The 20,486-nt window shown below is 40.3% G+C and overlaps 1 protein-coding gene across 1 annotated transcript in view; it reads right to left on the bottom strand.

The window, feature by feature from the left end:
* Positions 1 to 15,029, bottom strand: part of Rbm46 (RNA binding motif protein 46) — a 28,899-nt gene extending 13,870 nt beyond the window's left edge. The window contains exons 1-4 of the mRNA XM_057757169.1: positions 14,989 to 15,029; positions 8,501 to 8,662; positions 7,294 to 7,761; positions 5,979 to 6,761 (exon numbers count right to left, since the gene is read on the bottom strand). Of these exons, the coding sequence (XP_057613152.1) occupies positions 5,979 to 6,761; positions 7,294 to 7,761; positions 8,501 to 8,651 (1,402 nt within the window). The 5' untranslated portion in view covers positions 8,652 to 8,662; positions 14,989 to 15,029. The remainder of the gene's footprint in view (positions 1 to 5,978; positions 6,762 to 7,293; positions 7,762 to 8,500; positions 8,663 to 14,988) is intronic.
* Between the last annotated feature and the right edge of the window lie 5,457 nt (positions 15,030 to 20,486).

The raw sequence follows: 20,486 nt of genomic DNA, 5'->3' as shown, positions 1-20,486 counted from the left end.
ATCTTTATGGAAGATGTCACACGTACTTCACAAAGAGTTCCAATGTAGTCTATCTTTAGTTGGATTGTGCACACAGGATTGAGTTATCACCAGGTAAATTTTCACAAAACTATGCTGTGCTTAAGTGTGCCTTTAAAAAATTACCTGTAGTCAGATTCCCAAACAATGAATGAATACAGGCTACAGACATGTTGAACAAAACTACTTTCTTGTCTCCTACAGACTGCTACTCTGATGGCCATGATGGTTGCAGAGACCCAAACACACAAAGATACTAAGAAATTATAGCATAAAGGGTCAAGCTATTTTAATTTATAAGCAAAATTAGAGGAGTTATTAAGTTAATGTTATTAATAAATAAAACTACGAAACAAATACTGGCCTGATGTATTTTAATACATATCAGTAGTTTTCTAGAACCTGTTATAAAAAATGTTTCTGAACTTCTAAATGTTTTATGGAATTTACAATCTTGGTTTGTCTACAATTTACAGGAAATTTTTTTAAAGAGGAGCTGTAACAAAGGAGTTGGATGACTGACTCCTTCATTTTTTTATAACTGTTAATCAGTTATGAAAAACATATAAATTGCAGCATACAGGAGGCAGAGGCAGGCAGATATCTGTGAGTATGGAGCCAGTCTGGTCTACATAGTGTGTTCCAGTCAGAGTTACACAGTTGAGACCCTGTCTCAAAAAAAGACATAATAAGTTTTAAATTATATAAAGAAATAATATGCCAATAAAAGGTTAGTTCTTAGAAAAGAAGCTCCTGGTTTTAAATTATCAAAACCCAGATATGCATGTTGACAGATATAAATATGGAAAGTGGCATTTTCGGTCATACACAGACACTTGAACAGGTCCTTTAATAATTTAAACAAAACTATAAATTTGTGAGATAAAAAGAACCCTCAGAAACCAGATGTGGTGGCATTCCTTTAATCCCAGCACTCAAGAGGGAGAGGCAGGAAGATCTTCTTTGAGTTCAAGACCAGTCTGGACTACAATATCAAGTTTTAGGCTAACCAGAGCTATCTCAAAAAATAAAATAAAATACAACAATCCCTAGAGTCCACCAAATAAGCCTGACATTGCAGAGGTGAAGGTACTGAAGTCTGAGACCAGATGACATTCACAAGGTTGATGCCGGGTGGCAGGACTCTTGGGCTTTCGTTTCAGCTCTCCACTAAGCCGCTTCATTCACATTAAATTAAGTATTTGTGGCCCATTAATTAAAATAAGTGCTATCAAGATGAGAATAGGATAAATATGAGGTCATCAAAGAATCTTGAAGAAAAAGAAAATTCCAATTGGAATATATGCATCCATTTCAAAAGAACTAGTCCCTCTTCAAGGGTCAGAGACACATAGTTGAGTTCATGGAATTTGGGTCTTATCATTTGGTCATGTGAAGGTGAGCTGTGTAAAAAGTGAAAACTGAAAATGCTAAAGCTGAGGGCTACTTCTCACTTAGGTGCATTTTAAATCAAGTTCAACTCTTTTAAGTATCAGCCTGAGACAGTATGAAAGAGCTCTCCCTTAAATCTAGAAGGAATACATTCTGAAAGTGTTTTCTTCTCTATAAAGAAAAGTTCCATTGTAATATAACCATTATTTTATATTTAGCTTAAATATCTATTAAAATTATTTAATAAAAAACTAAAGTTTTCTATTTCTAAACAATTTATTGACAAATTTTCTAAATCTAAAATGCTGTTTATGTTTTATATTTTGCCCATCAATCTGGAAATGACAGCTCATGAGAAAAAAGCACCAGTTATCCTCCGGGTCAAAGGCTCACAGCAGTGACACTTTCTTCCCTCGGCATCTAACCAAAATTGTGTGACATAGAGAAATCAAACCTTACTTTACATGTGAAGACAGAAAATAAAATATTTACAAAATTCCATTAAACAATAGAAAAAATAAGCCCTCTGTAACATAGCAAATGTTAACACAATACCTATCAGCTGCAGATTAAATGCTGAGAAAAGCAGTGGCATTAAAAACATGAACACTGACACATGGAATGTTTCTACAAACTAAAATTATCTAGAAAAAATTACTTGCTCAAAGGAAAAGCAAGTACAGTCAAGAAAGTAATCATGTAAATTGTTTTAAACAAAGATAAATGAAAGTCCAATTAACTAATGCCACACCTCCTCAATTTCTTCCTAAAATCTGCTAGAAATCATTAAAGCAAACCTGACCAGAGTTCCCAGCCGTGAGCCCACCACCATGCTGCTTTTCTAAAGATGTGCCTTTTAGAAAGGCATCTCGAGGCTCCTCGCTCTGCTCAGAAACTCTTAAGAGAGCAGAACTTTAACTCCCAAAGCTTGAGAAAGTTTCCTAACACACAGGAGACCTGCAAGAGGCCTGTCTTGACTGTGAACTTCACTGGTCATAGCCAAGCAGCAGCACACAAGCCAGATAAGAGTTTCAAACAGAAAAACTAACCAGTGTTCAATTAACTTATGCCACAACTTCTCGATTCCCTCAATTCTTAAAATCTTGGAGAAATCACCAAAGCAAACCTTCCCAAAGCGACCTGAAGTGACACAAGGTACTTTCCTGCAGAGAATCTCATCCCTGTTTTTAAAAACAACAAGTGGTCATAAAAGAAAATCAAAACCCTGCTACAGTCATCAGTGAACACCACACAGGGAAACAGGAAAGGTGCACCATGTTTGGCTATCTCTCTTCTTCATCATCTTATTTTCTAGCAATTTTTTTTGAAAAAGCATAATCATCTAGAAAAGCAATTTCAATACTGACAGGTCCAGGTTCAAAAGAGAGTCACATTTAAAAATAAGTGATACGCAATAATCTCAAACGTCACCACTGACCCAACGTTAAGTATAAAACTTGTTATCCTAACATACACACCTGCATCTGACCCTCTAAACTCAGTGATTTCAAGAACAGTTTAAGTTAACAGGCCAAGATCCTGTCTCAGAAACATAGATGCAAAAACAGGTAAACTCACTAAAATTATTTCACATAAAATAAAATGGAAGTATTTGGAGTTTTTAAAAATAAGCACTGTATTTCTAAAACTAAGTGAATGAATGCATTGCTGTTTCTCCCATTGGATGACTGAGATGAGGAAGGTTACTCTGACATGAAGATAGAAGACAGGCTCTAATTTTGAGGTAAAATTAAAGAGGGCTATATTAGAGATTAACTCTTAACCACCTTTTGGCTTTCTTTCTACTAAAGCATTTTAATCAGAAAAGACTTGGCTTTAGATGGGACAAAAATCTATAATCACTACGAGGTTCTTTGACTCAGGAGTGACTTGAAGTGAACAGATGGCTTCTAAAACTCATTCAGGTATCCACTATCCCTAAAGGACTGCATCTTTTCTTTAAAACAAATATGATCACTGAAACACAGAACATCTTTTAGTTCCCATTAAAGTTTTCAAATTTGAAATATGGTGATAGCAAATCCAAGACATCACAAGACTGTCAAAGCTTACTACATCAAACTGGGTTTAGCTTGATGGTAAGTATCTGGCTTAGCAATGTCATTTAAAGAAAATAACCAAGATAAAACTGTATAATGATGACTGAAAAGGAAAAGAAACTAAACTAGCAGAGTTAAAAGGAATATCATAGCAAACTGTAAGAGAAATTACTATGTCCAAAGAAATTATCTTTAAGTAACTGACACTATCTGCAAAATTATATTTCTGAAATGCTTTTTAAAATATAACCAAAAGATGTATTAATGTAGTTAAAAAAAAAAAGTATTTGAAGCACTCTTAAGACTCAGTAACCATCTCTCAAAACCTCAGAAAAAAAAAAAAAAAAAAAAAACCAGTGGTGAGCAGACTGAGAAGAGAATGAGAACACTCGCCACCTCACCATCCCTCTCTAGGACACATCGCTGCCACCAACTAACCCGTCTCAACTGTGGCATAAAACACTTCTACCTACGGGTAAAAAGTACTGGGAAAGAAGGCGTCAGCCTTTTAATATCTGCCCCTGAGGACCCAACATTACTGAGGAAAGATCAAGACAGGGCACTACTACGTAACAGCCACATGGCATACAGCACCTCCTGTCTATGCACACTGCCAGACCCTGCTTGAAGCTCTTTCATAAAGGCCTCACCTACGCTTTCTGACCAAGGTTTTCTAGATTCCGTCTAGACTTTCCACTTCCTTTGTCTCCTGTTCTTTGCTTGCCTGAACAGTATTTTCAACAGCCTCCATTTACACTTTAGTCAAGCACAATAAGCATAGTTGTACAGCACTCCCTACGCAGAACCTCAGAACTGGTTACTGGGCCCAAATACGCTCCAGTGTTTACTGTAATGTTTTTGGAAAGTCTGAGGATTTAATACAGGGCCATGGACCCACCAAGGAATGTCAGTCCAATTTCTTTTAACAGTTATATACTAATCATAATCTATTAATTCTTCTCCCTAGTGATGAACACAAACAAGAAAAATACATAGAAATGAAAAGTTTTCTATATTTTTAAACTAACAGTTCTGATACAAGACTAATAAACTTCGAAATGAGTGATTTAAGCCATTTCCACACACTTTAGCAGGTGGCTAATCTGTGGCATGTGGAATGCATACAACCTGGTGTTGCTATGCATAGAGCCAAACACAAAACTGTAAACTTACTCTAAACATTGACATTTGCTTTGGAATTTTTTAACCTCAACTGTGCACCTCTCCAGTGTGAACTCTGTATAGACAATACTGTGTCACAATGTGACAGACTGGACACATGTAAACTTGACATAGGCTAGACTCTTAGAAGAGACACACAGTTGAGAAAATAGCCCGCCTAACTGGCCTGCGGTAATTTTCTTCAATGACTGATGTGGGAAGGCCCAGCTCACTGTGAATGGTGCCACACCTGGGCTGGCAGCCCTGGGTGTTGTAAGAAGGCAGACTGAGGCCCTAAACAGCATGCCTTCAAGTCCTCCTGTCTCCAGCTTTCTGCTTGAGTTCCTGCACCGACTTCCTTCACAGACTGTGATGTGGAAGTGTAAAAGCCACACATCCCCTGTCCTCCCCAATGTCACTTTGGCCTTAGTATTTTATCTGAGCAATAGAAGCCATAACTAAGACACACAGCTAATTTTATCTTTGAACAAAACAAATTAGGACTAGCCTAACTTTTCCTAGATCAGTAATAGTGAACTATAGCCCACGGGCTGAACTGAAAAGCCCCCAGAGGGAGTGAAAAGGCTAATGAAGAGCTCCTGACTGCATGCAGAACCTTATCTCTATGTGGCAACTGAAGGGTAACCCTTTTTCTCCATAGAAGTATGTTGTAAGCAGAATACAGATAAGGACAGCCCCAGAGGGTTATAATGTCTTTTTCTTTAGATTACCAAGCAAGCATGTTTTATATACCCTAATTCTTAATCATCTCTCCAACTTTTAAGAAAATGGGGTTCTTTAAAACATGAAATTTGAAGAGACTTGTCATCAACATCTCTTAATGATGCTTTTTACCTTTCATGAGTAGTAATGACAAATTTCCAGATTGGTGAGCGTAAAGCCATGACCCACATGAAAAGTCTGTCATTTTATGAATCTCTAACCTTTTCCACCAAAAATCCATTGTGTAGACTTCACCAAAGATGTAAGAACAGGATTAAAAATTGGTTCACATAACAAATTCTGTAGCATACATCAAAATTTTTATCAAATGATAATTAGTTATTATGAAACAAGTAATGAAAAGGGGCCTGAACTCCATAACCAAAGCTCAACTTCCCTCTCAGTAAGTAGTGCTTGAAAAGCAAAATGTAGGAAAATTATATAGGAGCCAAGTCTCATGAAAATTAACTATGAGTTTTGAACTTGTGGTCCTTCTGCTCTGATCTCAGAGAACTGAGAAAAAGGTAAAAACTCACTACTGACATTCAGGGTTCAAATCATGACTGTATAATCAATCTAGCACAATATCCTCTAATGTCAACACATCAAGTCTTCTAAACTTACCCAAATGAAGCAGCGTGAACTGGGCTGCCAGTTCCTTTGCATCTTCCAGCGTAGTGCAGAGTTTATCTGGCATGAAGTAACTCTGAGATCCATTTGCAATTGCAGGAATTACTATCTTATATACCAAAAGTACTTTTCCATCTTGACTGGTTGTTGAATATAAATAATATTCTGGTGGTGCCCAATTATTCTTGTTGCAGTAATAATCCAAGTGCATCACTGCAGAATTAAAATGATTGGATTTTAAAGAATACATACTAGTTGGGGTAAGCTTTGTTCCAGGAAAAAAAGGGTAAGTACATCTTTCAATTTCAGGGGGGCTGGGACTATGCTGACCATTGAGGCGAGTGGGAAGAGCTGGCGGCTTGCCTAGAGTTTTGGAGTGGCTCTCTTCTTTGTTAGCATATACAAGCAGATTTTCTGAATTTGGGCTGATCTGGCCATTAAGATGCTGTCGCCAAGTATTCTCTTTATTCACTGGCTTTGCCAGTGTCACCTCAATACTGGCTCCATCAATGCACTTTCCATTCATAACAGACATAGCGGCCACTGCGTCTTCTCGGTTGAAGAAGTGAACAAAGGCATAATCTCTAAGTTTCTTTACTCGTTCCACTGCACCAGGTTTGAATTTATTGAATTCTGCTTTAATCGTTTCCTCTGTAGTCGAAATCATTAGATTTCTTACATAGAGAACTTTAACTCTCTGCATGGTTTCCTCATCAACTTCTTTCTCTGGATCAGCCCAATCTACCTGAATGGTGTGGCCCCAAAGTTGAAACGTTCCTGAAAAAAAAAATTCATGAATTGATTTCATGTTAACTAAAGCAAAGAATACAAATTTAAAGAACTACATAAAATAATTTCTCAAAGAAACTCAAGCATATATCAACATATCTGACTAACCACGTACTCCCACTCACACCAAAGCTGTTACCAAAGCAAACCTAATCAGAACTTATGACAAAATTTAGGAGTTGGTAACACAAACAAAACTTTAAAAATTAATTACTGTTAGAATTAAATAATGCTCTCTCTCAATTCTTATTGAACATAATTAACAAAGTTAAAATTATATACATATTAAAGTATCAGTTAAAGTAAATACATATTCAGTAATTAGCAAATGTAACTTATTTTGTAGGAACAATTTCTCATACCTTATAGTCATTTAATTTACTTCCTCATTAAAACAATTCGTCATTCCTCTTCAAGTGGCATTATATATCTAACTAATAATGCTCTATCACTTACTGTTGTTGTTCCATATTCACAAGGGGAGAAATATGTAAAGTAACCCAGGCAAGGGCTATCTCACCTGGAATCAGCTTTCTCCTGGCCATGGCCGCAGCCCTGTGGGACTCATACTCAACAAACGCAAAGCCGCGGTTCTTGGTCTTGTCAGTCGCACTTGGATAGACAATCACATCCACAACACCTTCTGTGACTTTCTTCATCTCATCCAAGATTTCTTCCTTTTTCTTTTCTTTGGGAATTGCTCCAATAAATAACCTGCAATTATCCAAGCTAACACACACACCAATAAATTTCCCTGGTCGAATCTCATAATTGTTAAGAATGCGGATGGCTAGCTGGGCTTCTTCTTTAGTGGTGTACATCACAAACGCATAGCCTCTGTTTTCACCACTGAACTCCATCATCAGCCGAAATTCATAAATCTTCCCAGCCCTTTCAAACACAGGAACCAACTCATCTTCATACATGTCCCTAGGTATCTTCCCAACAAAAACCTCACAGCCTCTGGGGGGAGGCGGACCTTCCCAACCTGAGAAAACGAAATAAACAACTGGAAATTAAATTCTAAAAAGCTATATTCATAACTGAGTCATTTACTCAGTCAACAAATTGGCTATATCAGTCACCTATATGGCAAGCAGTATTCTAAGTGCTGAGGATACAAAAATTAAGTTCCTTTCCTTGTAAAACTCATTCTAACAAAACTCCAGGAGACAGTGTGTGAACGATAAAATGCTGCGAGGAAAGCAGTCATATAAGGAAAGAGGAGTATCTGAGCACAGAGTTTATGCAGTGACCTGAATGAAGCTAAGCGAGTGGAGCAAAAGAAAACTAGATACAAATGCCTTCCCGCCTGTTGTAGATGGAGAACAGTAAGAGGTGATGCAGCAACCAAGGAAGCGGGAAGCAAGCGTTTTATTTGCTCATTTGGAGATTCTGAGCAAAGAAATGCATGGTTCAATGGTAAGATCCATGCCTTTTGAATCTCGTTACATAAATACTAGGCCTCTACTCACTGCTCTTTCAAGTTTCTCCCCAAATGACTTGTCTTTAATGCCTTGAGTACACTTTTCTCTGATGCCCTGAATCCTGATTTCTCAATCCAAACCATGTTATTTCTCAATCGCTTTTTAAATGAGAGCAAGGTTTTAAATAAATGCATGATTTCTTTCAAAATCACAGCTGAGACTGGTAGGGATGTTTGTGAGACTACATGCCTCATCTAAATAACTGTGTTAAAGACTTAAACACATATCAGCAAACCTCACCTGGAGGTGGACCACCAAACTTCCTCTGACCGTTTTCTTGCACCATGTTGTAGCCAGTCTTCTCCATCAGAGCCAGCAAGGCCGCTTCATTCTGAGTACCAGTGCGCACTTTGCCGCAGCCATTTGTTCCATCGGCGTTCTCTTCATTCATGGCTACAGTTCCTAAAACAAATCAAATAACTGTAAGTCCACAACACAGCTCCAGGATGCTGGGAGCATTTCTTTGGATTGCATGAAGCCAAGGAAAACGTGGCTGACAGGTGAGGTGACCAACCTTTACTATTCCCCTTTAGGGTCTGCCCCAGAGCTGGAGACATGCTCAGTGGTTAAGAGCACTTGCTGCTCTTCCAGTAAATCTGTGATGGATTCTCAGCACCACACATGTAACTCCAGTTCCAGGGATTCAATGCTCTGTTCTGATCTCTGTGAGTATGCATGTGATACACATACGTACATACAGGCAAAATACACATAAAGCAAATTTAATGAAAACATTTGAAATAAAAAGAACGTCATTCCTTTGTACTGAATACAGAAAACCTTCGAAGAATACTCTAGAGAATACTATAATACCAATTGCAAATGTTGAATTTTTTTTTAGATAAGCAAATATACATTGATAGTTTTTTACATGGGCATATAAAAATTGTGGGCCATTTACAAGTAACTTTAAAAATTGCAATCACTGGTGAAAACATACTTTTCTTTTTCAATTCTCTGTGTATTCTTTCAGAAGAGGCCTCCAGGCAGGGTTTCTTTGTTTGCTTGGTTTTGTTTTGAGAGAGGCTCTTGCTTACCTCTGCAACCCAGGCAGGCCTTCAACTCACAGCAATCCTCCAAGTACTGGGATTAGAGTATGCCTCACCGTACTGTTCCTTACGACCCACTCCAACCAATTTAGACAGTCACCATGGACTTCTCAAAGTGGCTGAATCTCCCTCCCCAACTTAATCTTATGTGGCCCAAACAAAGTGGCCACACTCCCCTCCATCAGCCCTTAGGTCCGCTGATCCCATGCGCTTTCCCGCCCTCCTTAGATGCTCTTACTATTTATTATCTCAACTCCCCAATCTAAATTAGGTATTCCTTGATATCTACTTTTATCACAGAGCCCAGCTCCGAGTGCTGTGATGGCCAATCCCCTGCTCTTCTACCTCTACCCTGGTCCTCCCTCAGCCCCACCAGACTTTAAATTGTAGACTTATTTCCCTAGCACCACACAGCACCCTGACACATGATGCACAGTCAATAAAGAAAGCAAGAGGACTTCATGACTTCACTGGGATATGGCCTTGGCGGACACTCCTGTCCATTTGAAAGTCCTGAGACAGATTAGGTATTTGTCTAAGCAAATACTCCCTCACATTTACCCACCGGTGTCCCAGGCATCAAACTGCCTACTTTCCCACTTTCCTTAAGACCTTACTTTTCATATTTAAAAAATGAGCTAGGAGACAGCTCAATCAGAAAGGTGTTTGAACCTGACTTCCATTTCCAGAACTCATGTTTGAAAATGTGGTAGGTGTCTGGGGGTGGCTAACCAAACAACATCAATTACCAGTCAGTAAAGAAAGTCGAACTCAAAATACATAAGTAAATGATGGCCAGTGCCTGAGGAACCAACTTACAGAGAAATTAGCATACATCTTTTCAATATAATCATAAAATCATAATCATAATTTATAATCACAAAACATCTTTAAAATACCCTAGATCTGGTCGACAGAACTTTAATCCAATCTGGAGGCCAAGGGAGTATGAGTATGAGCACAGTTTGGTCTATCTGGGGAGTGTCAAGCGAGTCAGGGATACATAGTGAGACCCTGTCTCCAAAATTAAATAACAAACAAACAAATGCAAACACTTCAAAAAACTAAAACCAAACCAAACAAAAAACCATCTAGTCTGAGCAGTGGTTAAAAACTAACAATGTTCTCTCGTGACATGGAATATCTCCCCATGAACATCATTTGAGTCTGAATATTTGTTTTGTTAACGTGTATATGAAAATTTTGCAGGCGAAGAATCTTGCTACTCAGCCCAGGTTGTCTGTCCTTGAACTGACCCAGCCCATCAAGTGCTGGGGTTATTTACATAACAAAGCTACAATTTACAAGAAAGGGACCCAAGAATCCACTGAAGCAAGGAAGGACAGGGAGTCTGAAGGGTCTGACCTAGGTCCTCTGCACATGTTAAGGTTGTGTAGTTTGGTGTTCCTGTAGGACTCCTAACAATGTGAATGGAGGCTGTCTCTGACTGTTACCCACTTTTGAGACCCTTTTCCTCCTGCTGGATTGCCTTGTCCAGCCTTAATATGAGGGAATACACCTAATCTTACTATAACTTGATAAGCCTTGTTTGGTTGACAGTCCTGGGAGCGGAGGCCTGCCCTTTTCTGAAGGGAAAGGAGGAGGAGAGGATCTTGGGGAGAGAGGATGGGTGGACTGAGAAGAGAGAAGAGAAACTAAAGTTGAGATGTAATATGAGAATTAAAAAACAAAGTTCTACTACAATATAGGTAAAAGTCTTCTCCTCTGCTTGTTTCAGAATAATAGACACCATCTTGTTTCTCTTTATTATTAGTAGGGTCTCCTAACTTAAGAAACAGGAAACATAGATAAATTGCTATCAAAAAAAAAAAAAAGATTTTGAACCTGCATTAGCACAAAATGTGTGTCTTCAGCTATAATTTAAATAAATTTTATGTGACTTCAAATTCAATTAATATTTTTAACCCATTCTGGTAAAAGAACTGATAAATTCTAAAGATTAAAGATATGAGACAGATTAACTGACCATCTTTTGAACTTTCCTTTAATAATTCAATGTTTTCCCTTCATTTCTTTAAAACAATTTGAACCAACACAGGTTTAGTATTCCTTATCTAAAGTGTTTAGATGTTAATTCAGATTTAAATAATTCTGGGTTTGGGGACAACAGAGGTATTATGAGTATCTTGCAGATAGGAGCAAACTTAAAGATGAATGCTACCCTACATCCACAGAAAATGAAGGATTTTTTTTTTAATACAGTATTTCTGATGCACTTGTGTGACATTGAGGTTCTACAATAGTACACAAAAATTTAGAGTTTGGAATATTTAAATTTCAGGTTATATATACTCAAAGATATCCACTTAAGATGGTCTTTACTCTGGAGTCTGCCTCTATAGCATTATTAAATATACTGTAGAAAGAAAATGCCAGAAGCCCTTGGACCACCACCAATATATGTAAGAAAGCAAAAAGATAATACTTGTTTGTAAGATAGCAAAACAAGCAACTGAAAAGACCTGGAACTCAAACTCCTATCAACACTCGGCTTCTAAAATCAGTTGTCTTCAATAATTCAGTCTAGAACAGCATTGATTCTAACATCAAACACAAAAGATCATACTTAGACTATGCATAGACTAGGAAAGTGATACTTTAATAAAGATTGCTACCATACAAAGGTGACTTACTGACTATAAAAGCAACATACAGTTTCTCTTCTTTTACCTGACATGTTAAAGTCAATGTAAAAACGGGACTTTTGTTTTTACTGTAACTCAGAGCTAACTCCAATGGTTACTAAGTTCCACAAGCCAGTCTATGCCTGCTGCTACCTACACACATCTATTTTAGGTTAGTATTGTCACTAAAGTGTATGTTAAAGAGACTGTTTACACACTTATGTTAAAATAATAATCAGTTCAACATCTAAAGCACTCCTTTTACTACAGAATAGCTACAAAGATATGCAAGACTGTACATTTCAAGAAATCTTAAAATATGAAACTTGAAATCACAGGACTAAGAAACAGAGGAACATCACCGATCCCATCTTCTCTTTAGTGAGTAAGCGTACTCTTATCCTAAAACCTCCTTAACATCACCAATCCCATCTTCTCTTTAGTAAGTATAGAGTATTCTTATCCTAAAACCTCCTTAAAATGATCCAGACATGTGTAATGCACAACTAGGAGAGACCAAAGCCCTAACTTCCACATCATATCCACTAGCTGATGCATAATTCCTTCAGAATCAGAACTAGCTGAGAAATAATAAGTAAATCTAAAACAAGCTGTATTTTAAAGTTCATCCTAAAATGTTCCACAATCAGTCAGAGTTACTCAAACGGCCGGAGAAGCGCAGGAGTGTAAGTTAGCACACGTACTGAGGGTTACAGAGAAGCACAGGAGTGTAAGTTAGCACACGTACTGAGGGTTACAGAGAAGCACGGGAGTGTAAGTTAGCACACGTACTGAGGGTTACAGGTTCAATGTCTTCAGTTACTTTAAGATATGTATTCACATTCCAAAATGTCCCCCAAACGTTTAGTTCACTAACCTAGGGAATGGAATAAAAGATGAAGGGTTTCTGTGCAATAGAATGAGCAAGAATGATGTCAATCATTTATGGGAAAGGGAAAAAGAGAAACAAAATCAACAGAAACAGTAAACTGGAAGTTTTATAACATTTTTTAAACATATTTTACTTCAACTTTCAAAGATAAATCTTTTTTTTTCTAAACTTTGAAACTTACAAAGATTTCTTTCTAAATTAATTTCAAAAGAAAAAGAATCACTATCCCAAACCCACTAAGATATGTCAGGATAGCATAACTAACTAATCACAGGACAAATATTCAACTAACAATCTCAACAAATCTTTAAAATACTGAAATATATATCTCATTAGCTTATAGCATCCTAACAAATCATAAAGTTTAAATTTCATGGGTCTGAAGAGAGAGCTCCGCCATCATTTCTTAGATTATAAAAGTGAACAATATATAAAGTTTAATTCTTAAAAAAAATGTTCAGTTTAATAATCCGAGACCTAAAACCCCTTTTGTACAAGGTGCACTACATCTTTGCAGCACTGCCAGAACACTGTGAATGTTAGTTAAGTTCCAGACTGGTCAACACAGGTCAGTGGAGACTCTGAGCAGCACTTAGTTAAGTTCCAGACTGGCCAACACAGGTCAGTGGAGATTCTGAGCAGCACTTAGTTTAGACCCGGCACTACAGTCAGCATGCTTGAGAAATAAAAACTGTGGTCCTATACATATAAAACAATTCCCAAATACAAGTCCACAGGTGGATCAGTTCAATTCCATGTTAAATTATTTCTATTAAATAATAAGTTTAATTGCAAAAGTTAAATATTATAAGTTTTAGTACTAGGTATTTCATTTATGTTGAACAGACAAATCTAAAATCATAAAAAGAGAAGTATTTAAAAAAAATCCTTCGGGGGCCACAGTGTGCAGGGGTGAAGGCACTTGCCACTCCAGCCTGAGAACTTCACCAGGAGAGAAGCAACCCCTGAAAGCTGTCCGTCCCTGTACTCTCTCGCACACGTAAAATGTTTCAAATTATTATAAACAATTTTTAAATATTGAAAACAAAAATTATGAGCTCTTTTAATTTATGAGGGATATCTACAAATGTTTGTCCAAACTAAATATGCGAACTACCAGTCTTCTATAACATTATTTGAAATCTTACCAGTTTGAACACAGAAATCACATTTTCCATTTTTCCTTCCTTGCCAACCATCAGATATTAAAATAATACTTATCACTAAAATTTTAAATTTATACAAACTACTTATTTGTATTCCTTTTTTAAAATTATAGTATGGTGGCCATCAACAAAACGACAAATTGAACACTTAGGACTTAATTTCAGCCACATAACATACTTTTCTTGCATATATTCTTAGTATTAATAATCCTTATCTTATAAATACGTCTGCATTTGGCATGGTTTAGTAATTTCGGCATGAATGTTAAAGTTCAAGACTCTAATATGAAAATTAGCATTTAAACATAGGCACACGCGGGAAATAAGGCACGGTTGGTATTTGGTAAATACACCGGTAACAACAATCTTTATGTCCTTAGTGGTAAATAATCGCAGTTATTAAAACACTATTTCCAACCACGTGACACAAATCTACAGCACGAAGTAAACTTAATCCTGAATGACCACAAATGGAAGTTTCTTGAACTTCTCACTGCGATGACCCTTGAAATGAAAACGTCCAGTTACTCAGATTACCCAGTTTCCACGCGCGTATTCATACTCGACGCCGCGTTACCGCCTCGTGGACGCTACCTGCGGTGCTTCCCGGTTTTTAACTCTGTCCTGGGTGACTCAAGGGGGCGGATGAGCAGAGCCGGGTCCCCTCGGATCACTTCCCGGGAGGCAGACCCCCTTCCCGTGCAGCCTCCGCCCCGCGCCCCGCTGCTCCTCCCGCACCCCTTGCGTGCGTTAGCGGCCGCGACGGGCAGTTGGGTCCCGACGGCAGATGCGCTCGGCGGCCGGGCCCTCGAGGAACCCAGGGAGGCCTCAGGGCGAGGGCCGCGGCAGGGAGGCCCAGGCCCCACCGACGTCGCCCGACGGTGCCGCCCCGCTCCGGGCGCCTGGCCACCCCTCGCCTGCGGCCGTTGGCCGAGGTCCGCCCGACACCCCGGGGCTCCCATCCCCGCCTCCTCACCCCGTCGGGTCTTCCGAGGCCGGACCTAAAAACCAATCCCGGGACCAACGAGCTCAAACGGCCACCAGCTCCGGATCTGCGCCGGGGGGCGGAAGCCGCGGAGGGGAGGAGTCGCCGCGGGCCGGGGCGGGGAAGGGCGTGGCCGGCGGGGCTCGTGCCGTCCTCGCGCCTCGGGGCCTGGGCTCCGCGCCTCAGCCGAGCGTGCCTCACGCGGAGGCGCCCCCCCCGCCACGACCAATCAGCGGCCGCCGCTGCCGGCGGGTAGGCGGTACCGATGCACGAGTCTCTCGGAGGCGCTAGCGATAGGAAGAGCGGATTTGGAGTGGCAGTCTGGCTGGCCAATCGGGACGAGAGAAGCGGATCCCGGCTAGTGGGGCTTGGCGCGGGGAAGGCTTGAAGGCGTTGGGAAACAAGTTACGGTCTGAGCTGGTGTGTGTCCCCGCCCGGGGGAGACCTAGGTGGGTTGGGGAAGTTCTTTGTCTGGTCGGGTGCAGTTTGCCAGTCTTAAAACTACAAGTTTGACGCAGAACCGTCCTGGGGACCCTTCTAAAGGACGACGGGAGGCGTGGCTTTCAAAGCTCCCGAGCTTCTCCGGGTCCCCTTGAAACGGATCCCGTGGACCTGGATGATGATCGCGCTGACAGTGTCACCCTTGTATGCCTCTCCACGCCGGCAGCCGTCTAGGGCGTGCTCATCCCTTCCCACACAACGTCTGCCACGGTGTGGCATGTTTGACGGACGGGAAACCCGCGTACAGAGCGCTAGGCATTTGCACGGGCTGCAGGGGCTCCGGTTGTGCCGCAGAGTGCATATGGAAGCCCTGTGGTGTGCCCTGTCCCGAAAAGTGCCCGCCAGGGGAGTGCGATGCCCAGGCTCTGACCTTCATACCGCCTTGGAAGCTTATGCCTCGTCCAATAGACTTGCTTGGCTCTGCTGTTTTTAAGATGTTTTTTAACCTCAAAAACAGCTTAGATATGCCAGGGGCATAAAATATGTTATATACTATCTGCTAGACATTTTTATATCGTGGATGTCTTGTCCTTTACATAACGAATTAATTCTACAGAGTTTAGAAAGGTTTATAAGGGTTGTTGGAGGAACCTTAAATAGTCAGTAGGTGGCGATATTTCACTGTGGGACGTGAAAGAGTTCTTGGTAGCCCGCTGGCTTTCCGAGGAGCTGTGATTCAAAGGAAGGATTAAGTGAAATGTAGATAAGCTTTTGAGTAGAAAGGAGCCAGAAGCAGGAAATAGCCTTTGCTGAAGGAGAAAACAGAAGATCCGCCACAGCCCAGAGGGAATGATGCTGACTGTGGGCACTAAAGAGTGGAAGGGGGCCTGCAGAAATAGCTCAGCAATTAGGAATCGTTGCCATTCATCCAGAATACCCACACTCTGTTCCTCTCCCCAGGTCAGGTAGCCACAACTGTAAGTCCAGTTCCAGAGGATCCAGTACTCCTGGCCTCTGGGAGCACATACCCACATGCAAACACACACCTATACATTATTTTTTAAAAAGTACAATTTTTTTTTGTTTTTTTTTTGTTGTTGTTGTTTTTGATTTTTCGAGACAGGGTTTCTCCGTAGCTTTTGGTTCCTGTCCTGGAACTAGCTCTTGTAGACCAGGCTGGCCTCGAACTCACAGAGAGATCCGCCTGCCTCTGCCTCCCAAGTGCTGGGATTAAAGGCGTGCGCCACCACATAAGTACAATTTTTTTAAATGGAAGGAATATGCAAAATGGTGGTGAGAATAGGTTGGACATATGTAAGTATATTTTTCCCAAATAAAATGCAAGCTTTGGAATATTTAAAAGTTAGTTTCTTAGATGCCCTATATACAGACTCCCAAAAGGTAAGGAAAACAATGAGAAGTCCTTATAAATGTTTGCTCTCCATCTCCCTGGTGGGAATACGGGTGAGTTTGGCATAGAAAGGTCAGTGTGTTGCGAGAGACTCCTCCATCCATAGCTGGCAGTCGTGACACAGACCCAAACCCGCGATAGCTGCTTGTGTGTTTCTAGAACGCTTGTCACCAGTATGGAACTCTGGCACAGGAAACATCTCTGCTTTGATCTGCTTACCCTTCAGTCAAGATGGCACCCTTTCAAAAGTTTATGTTTTCTCTTTGGTTTTCATGATGATGATGATGATGCAGTCATCTTCCCAGCCCACTGGACCCTCTCTCTTGGTGGTGTGATACCTTCTGCAGCAGAATGACTGAATGGCCAGAGGTTCCCGTCACTTCGAAACCCTGAGCCATTTTCAAGATGTCTCTAAGGCAAGGTAGGTGCTTCAACAGTGCCTTTTCTGGCGACAGGAATGAGCCATCTTGTGTTCTGTCTATGTTGTCCTGTGACTGACAAGTGTGTATGTAGTTCAATGTCGAGGTGTAAGTGTCAGACCCAGCGCCAAAGCCTCAGTTACCATCAGTACAAACTGAAGGAAGTTCTGATGAGGACAGAATTTGTGGTTTGTACTAGGTATTAGTTAATACCAAGAATGTGTTGCAGAGGCTTCTCACTGTGAGGGGCAGGGAACAGAGACGGGGGAAGGGTTTGGGCCCAATGCAATCTTCAGAGGCACAGCTCCCGTAATGTGCTTTCTTCAGCTAGCTCAGCCGCCAACAACAGCACTGCTGGGATCAAGCAAGCACCGGACAGATGAGCCTGTTGCATGCATTTCATTCGCACTCAAACCATGACAAGCCTCTGTAATTATTATCAGAAACAAACCCCTGATGTGCAGTTATAAGAAGGAACTGTAAGCCTAAAGCCGCTGCTCACAGTATGGGAGGTAGCGCCATTTGCAGTCTCTAGGTTAACTGACTAAGCACATCCACATGCCGAGTCCACTGACCAGCACACGATCACCTCTGGCACTCAGGAATACCCTCTTATGCTCAGAAAAATGAGGACTGAAATCATTTTCCCATGGTACCAGCCAATCAGGAGCCTGACACGAAGCAGGCTCCTCCCACTTTATCAGAGTACGTTCCCCCAGAAAAGACCAAACAAAAGAACCAGGAAATATGAAAACTTATTTTAGCAAAGTGTAAATATATGATCATGAAACACACAAAAAGATTAGTGAGTTGAATAAACAGTTAATTAATATCCAAATTTCTTGTCTAGCTTAGTGGTCAGGAATGCGCTCAGTTTGTCATCACCGTGGAATGCTGTTCTGTCAGTTGTCAAGGAGAGTTAGGCTGCACACAGTAACTGAGATAGCGGTTGTTGTCCTTCCATGTGTGCAACCATCATCCCATGCTTCTGTTGTTGAGAAATGTGCTGTTATTCTGATGAGGTGTCTCTATATGTGACTTGGTCCTTTTCTCTTGTAGCTTTCAGTACTCTTTGCTACCTATCTGTCTTAGTTGTTTTAAATATAAAATGATTTGGGGCTTTCTTTTGGGGGCTTAACTGTTTGGTATTTTAATGCCTCCTATGTTTTGATGAATGTCTCTTATCATAGATTACGAAATTTTTGCCAAAAGTTTTTTTGTTGTTTTGTTTTTCCTTGCTTTTGTTTTGAGACAAGGTCTCTATATAGCTCTGGTTGGCCTCAAATTCACAATGTGGACCATCACACCAGTGTTGAACGCAGAGAGGTCCATCTACCTCTTCCTCATGAATGCTGCGACTAAAGACGTGCACTACACCCCGCTTTGGCTGTGATTTTGCTGAGTGTATTTTCTTGGTCTGTAGTTTGTATGACTCTTCCTTCTTTCCCATGATTTATTAGCTTTGTCTTTTAATGTTACACCTGCATCTTGAAGGTCTTGCTTATAATCTTTATTAATTTATCTCTTTTATCTGGCTGTTGCTAATTTATCTGTCCTATTTTAAATCCCTGATAGTGTAGCTTCTGCTTGATGTAACTGTTAGTGAAGTTTTTGATGTTTTTATCAACTTGCTGAACTTTTCATTTCCAAAATTTCAATTCAGAAATTAATGGGTTTTTTTATTTTGTTGGACTATTATTTATTTTCAGTTCTTCCTATGGAATTTCATGTATGTCACCCTCACTGAAAAATTTACTGTGAAGTCCACCATTGTTGAATGACTTCATTTTTGTTTATCTTCATTGGGACTTACGTGTCTAGCATTAGGTAATTTTTAATTGCTGTGTGTTAATTACCTTTCTCATTTTTGTGACAAAATACCTCCAAATAGCAGCTCTTTAAGAAAGGGTTTATTTACCTTACAAATAACAAGGCTATAGCCCATGGTGGCAAAGACGGTCTGGCAGAAGTGTGTCCACAGTCAAGAACTAGAGTGGCAAGTGCTGGTGCCCAGCTCACTTCCTCTTCTTATCCAATCCCGAAACATAGCCACATGTAGAGGAGGCCTTACCACCTCAGTTAGCCTAATCTACATAGTGTCTTACAGCTTGTCCACATAGTTGTTTCCATGGTGATTCCAAGTCTTCTCGAGTTGACAGTCAAGATATAAGACACTGTTGATGGTCTGGTGAAGCACCCCTCAACAGGACCTGGCCGTAACATTCTGAGGTGCTGTAAATTTTTATCCCCTGTTTTAAAGCTACACTTTTTTTATTTTCTCCCCTATCTTTTCTTGTGCCTTCTGTTCCTTTGCTTTCAGATATAGTGATTATGAAGTTTTTTGGCTTCATAAATTTCTCTCCAGAATATTTGTGTGAGATGTGAGGACTATGTCTAGCGAGCGATACCCCCATTCATGTAGCCCCATCCTTTCGAATGCCAGTAACTTATTTCCAGTCTTCTCATCTGTAGCTAGAGAGGAATCTGGAGAGATGGCTCAGGGGTTAAGACCTGGATTTCGTTCCTAGCACTTACATGGTGACTTAGACTCATCTGTAGTTCCAGTTCCAGGAGACTTCTTCAGGCACTTTATGCCCACTTATGCATGTGGTATACATAAATACATGCAGGCAAAATTTATACACATACAATAAAATAGCTTTTTAAGTAGCTGCATAGATTTTAGTAAGCTTCGAAGCCACAGTGCATGAATCCCATCACATGTAGACTTTGCTACATGCCGTTGCTCCACTTGGAATGGGAAGTGCCTTCTTATGTAAAAGCAAAAGCTTCCGGGCTTTGTTGAGGCCCACTGAGGTTAAGAACAGAATTTGAGGAGCTGGAGAGCCGTCTGAGAGGATTAAAAACATCTACTTCTCTTGCAGAGGACCTGTGTTCTGTTCCCAGAATATCCATAGTGGCTCTCAGCTGCCTATAACCCTAGTTCCACAGGATATGCTGCCTTCTTCAGGGCCTCCATGGTATTCCTCATGCAGCCACACATGCAGATAAACTTTTAAATGATTTTTTTAAAGAACAGAATTGAACCTTACTTTTAGTCCTGGGTGAAGCTGTGATATTCCAAGCTATTATGCAATGGAGATAAAAATAAATATTCTTTAATGAGATCATTAATTTCTACTTCCTAGAAGTTCCTCCTGTCCTACAGATGTTTATAGCCTTTTTCAGAGAGAGCATGATGGTGCTGGCCTGCCTAC

The sequence above is a fragment of the Chionomys nivalis genome, chromosome 24, assembly GCF_950005125.1.
Source record: "Chionomys nivalis chromosome 24, mChiNiv1.1, whole genome shotgun sequence".
NCBI classification, from domain to species: Eukaryota; Metazoa; Chordata; class Mammalia; order Rodentia; family Cricetidae; genus Chionomys; species Chionomys nivalis.
The sequence above is the reverse complement of the archived record's forward strand: the minus strand, read 5'-3'. Positions and strand labels throughout refer to the sequence as shown.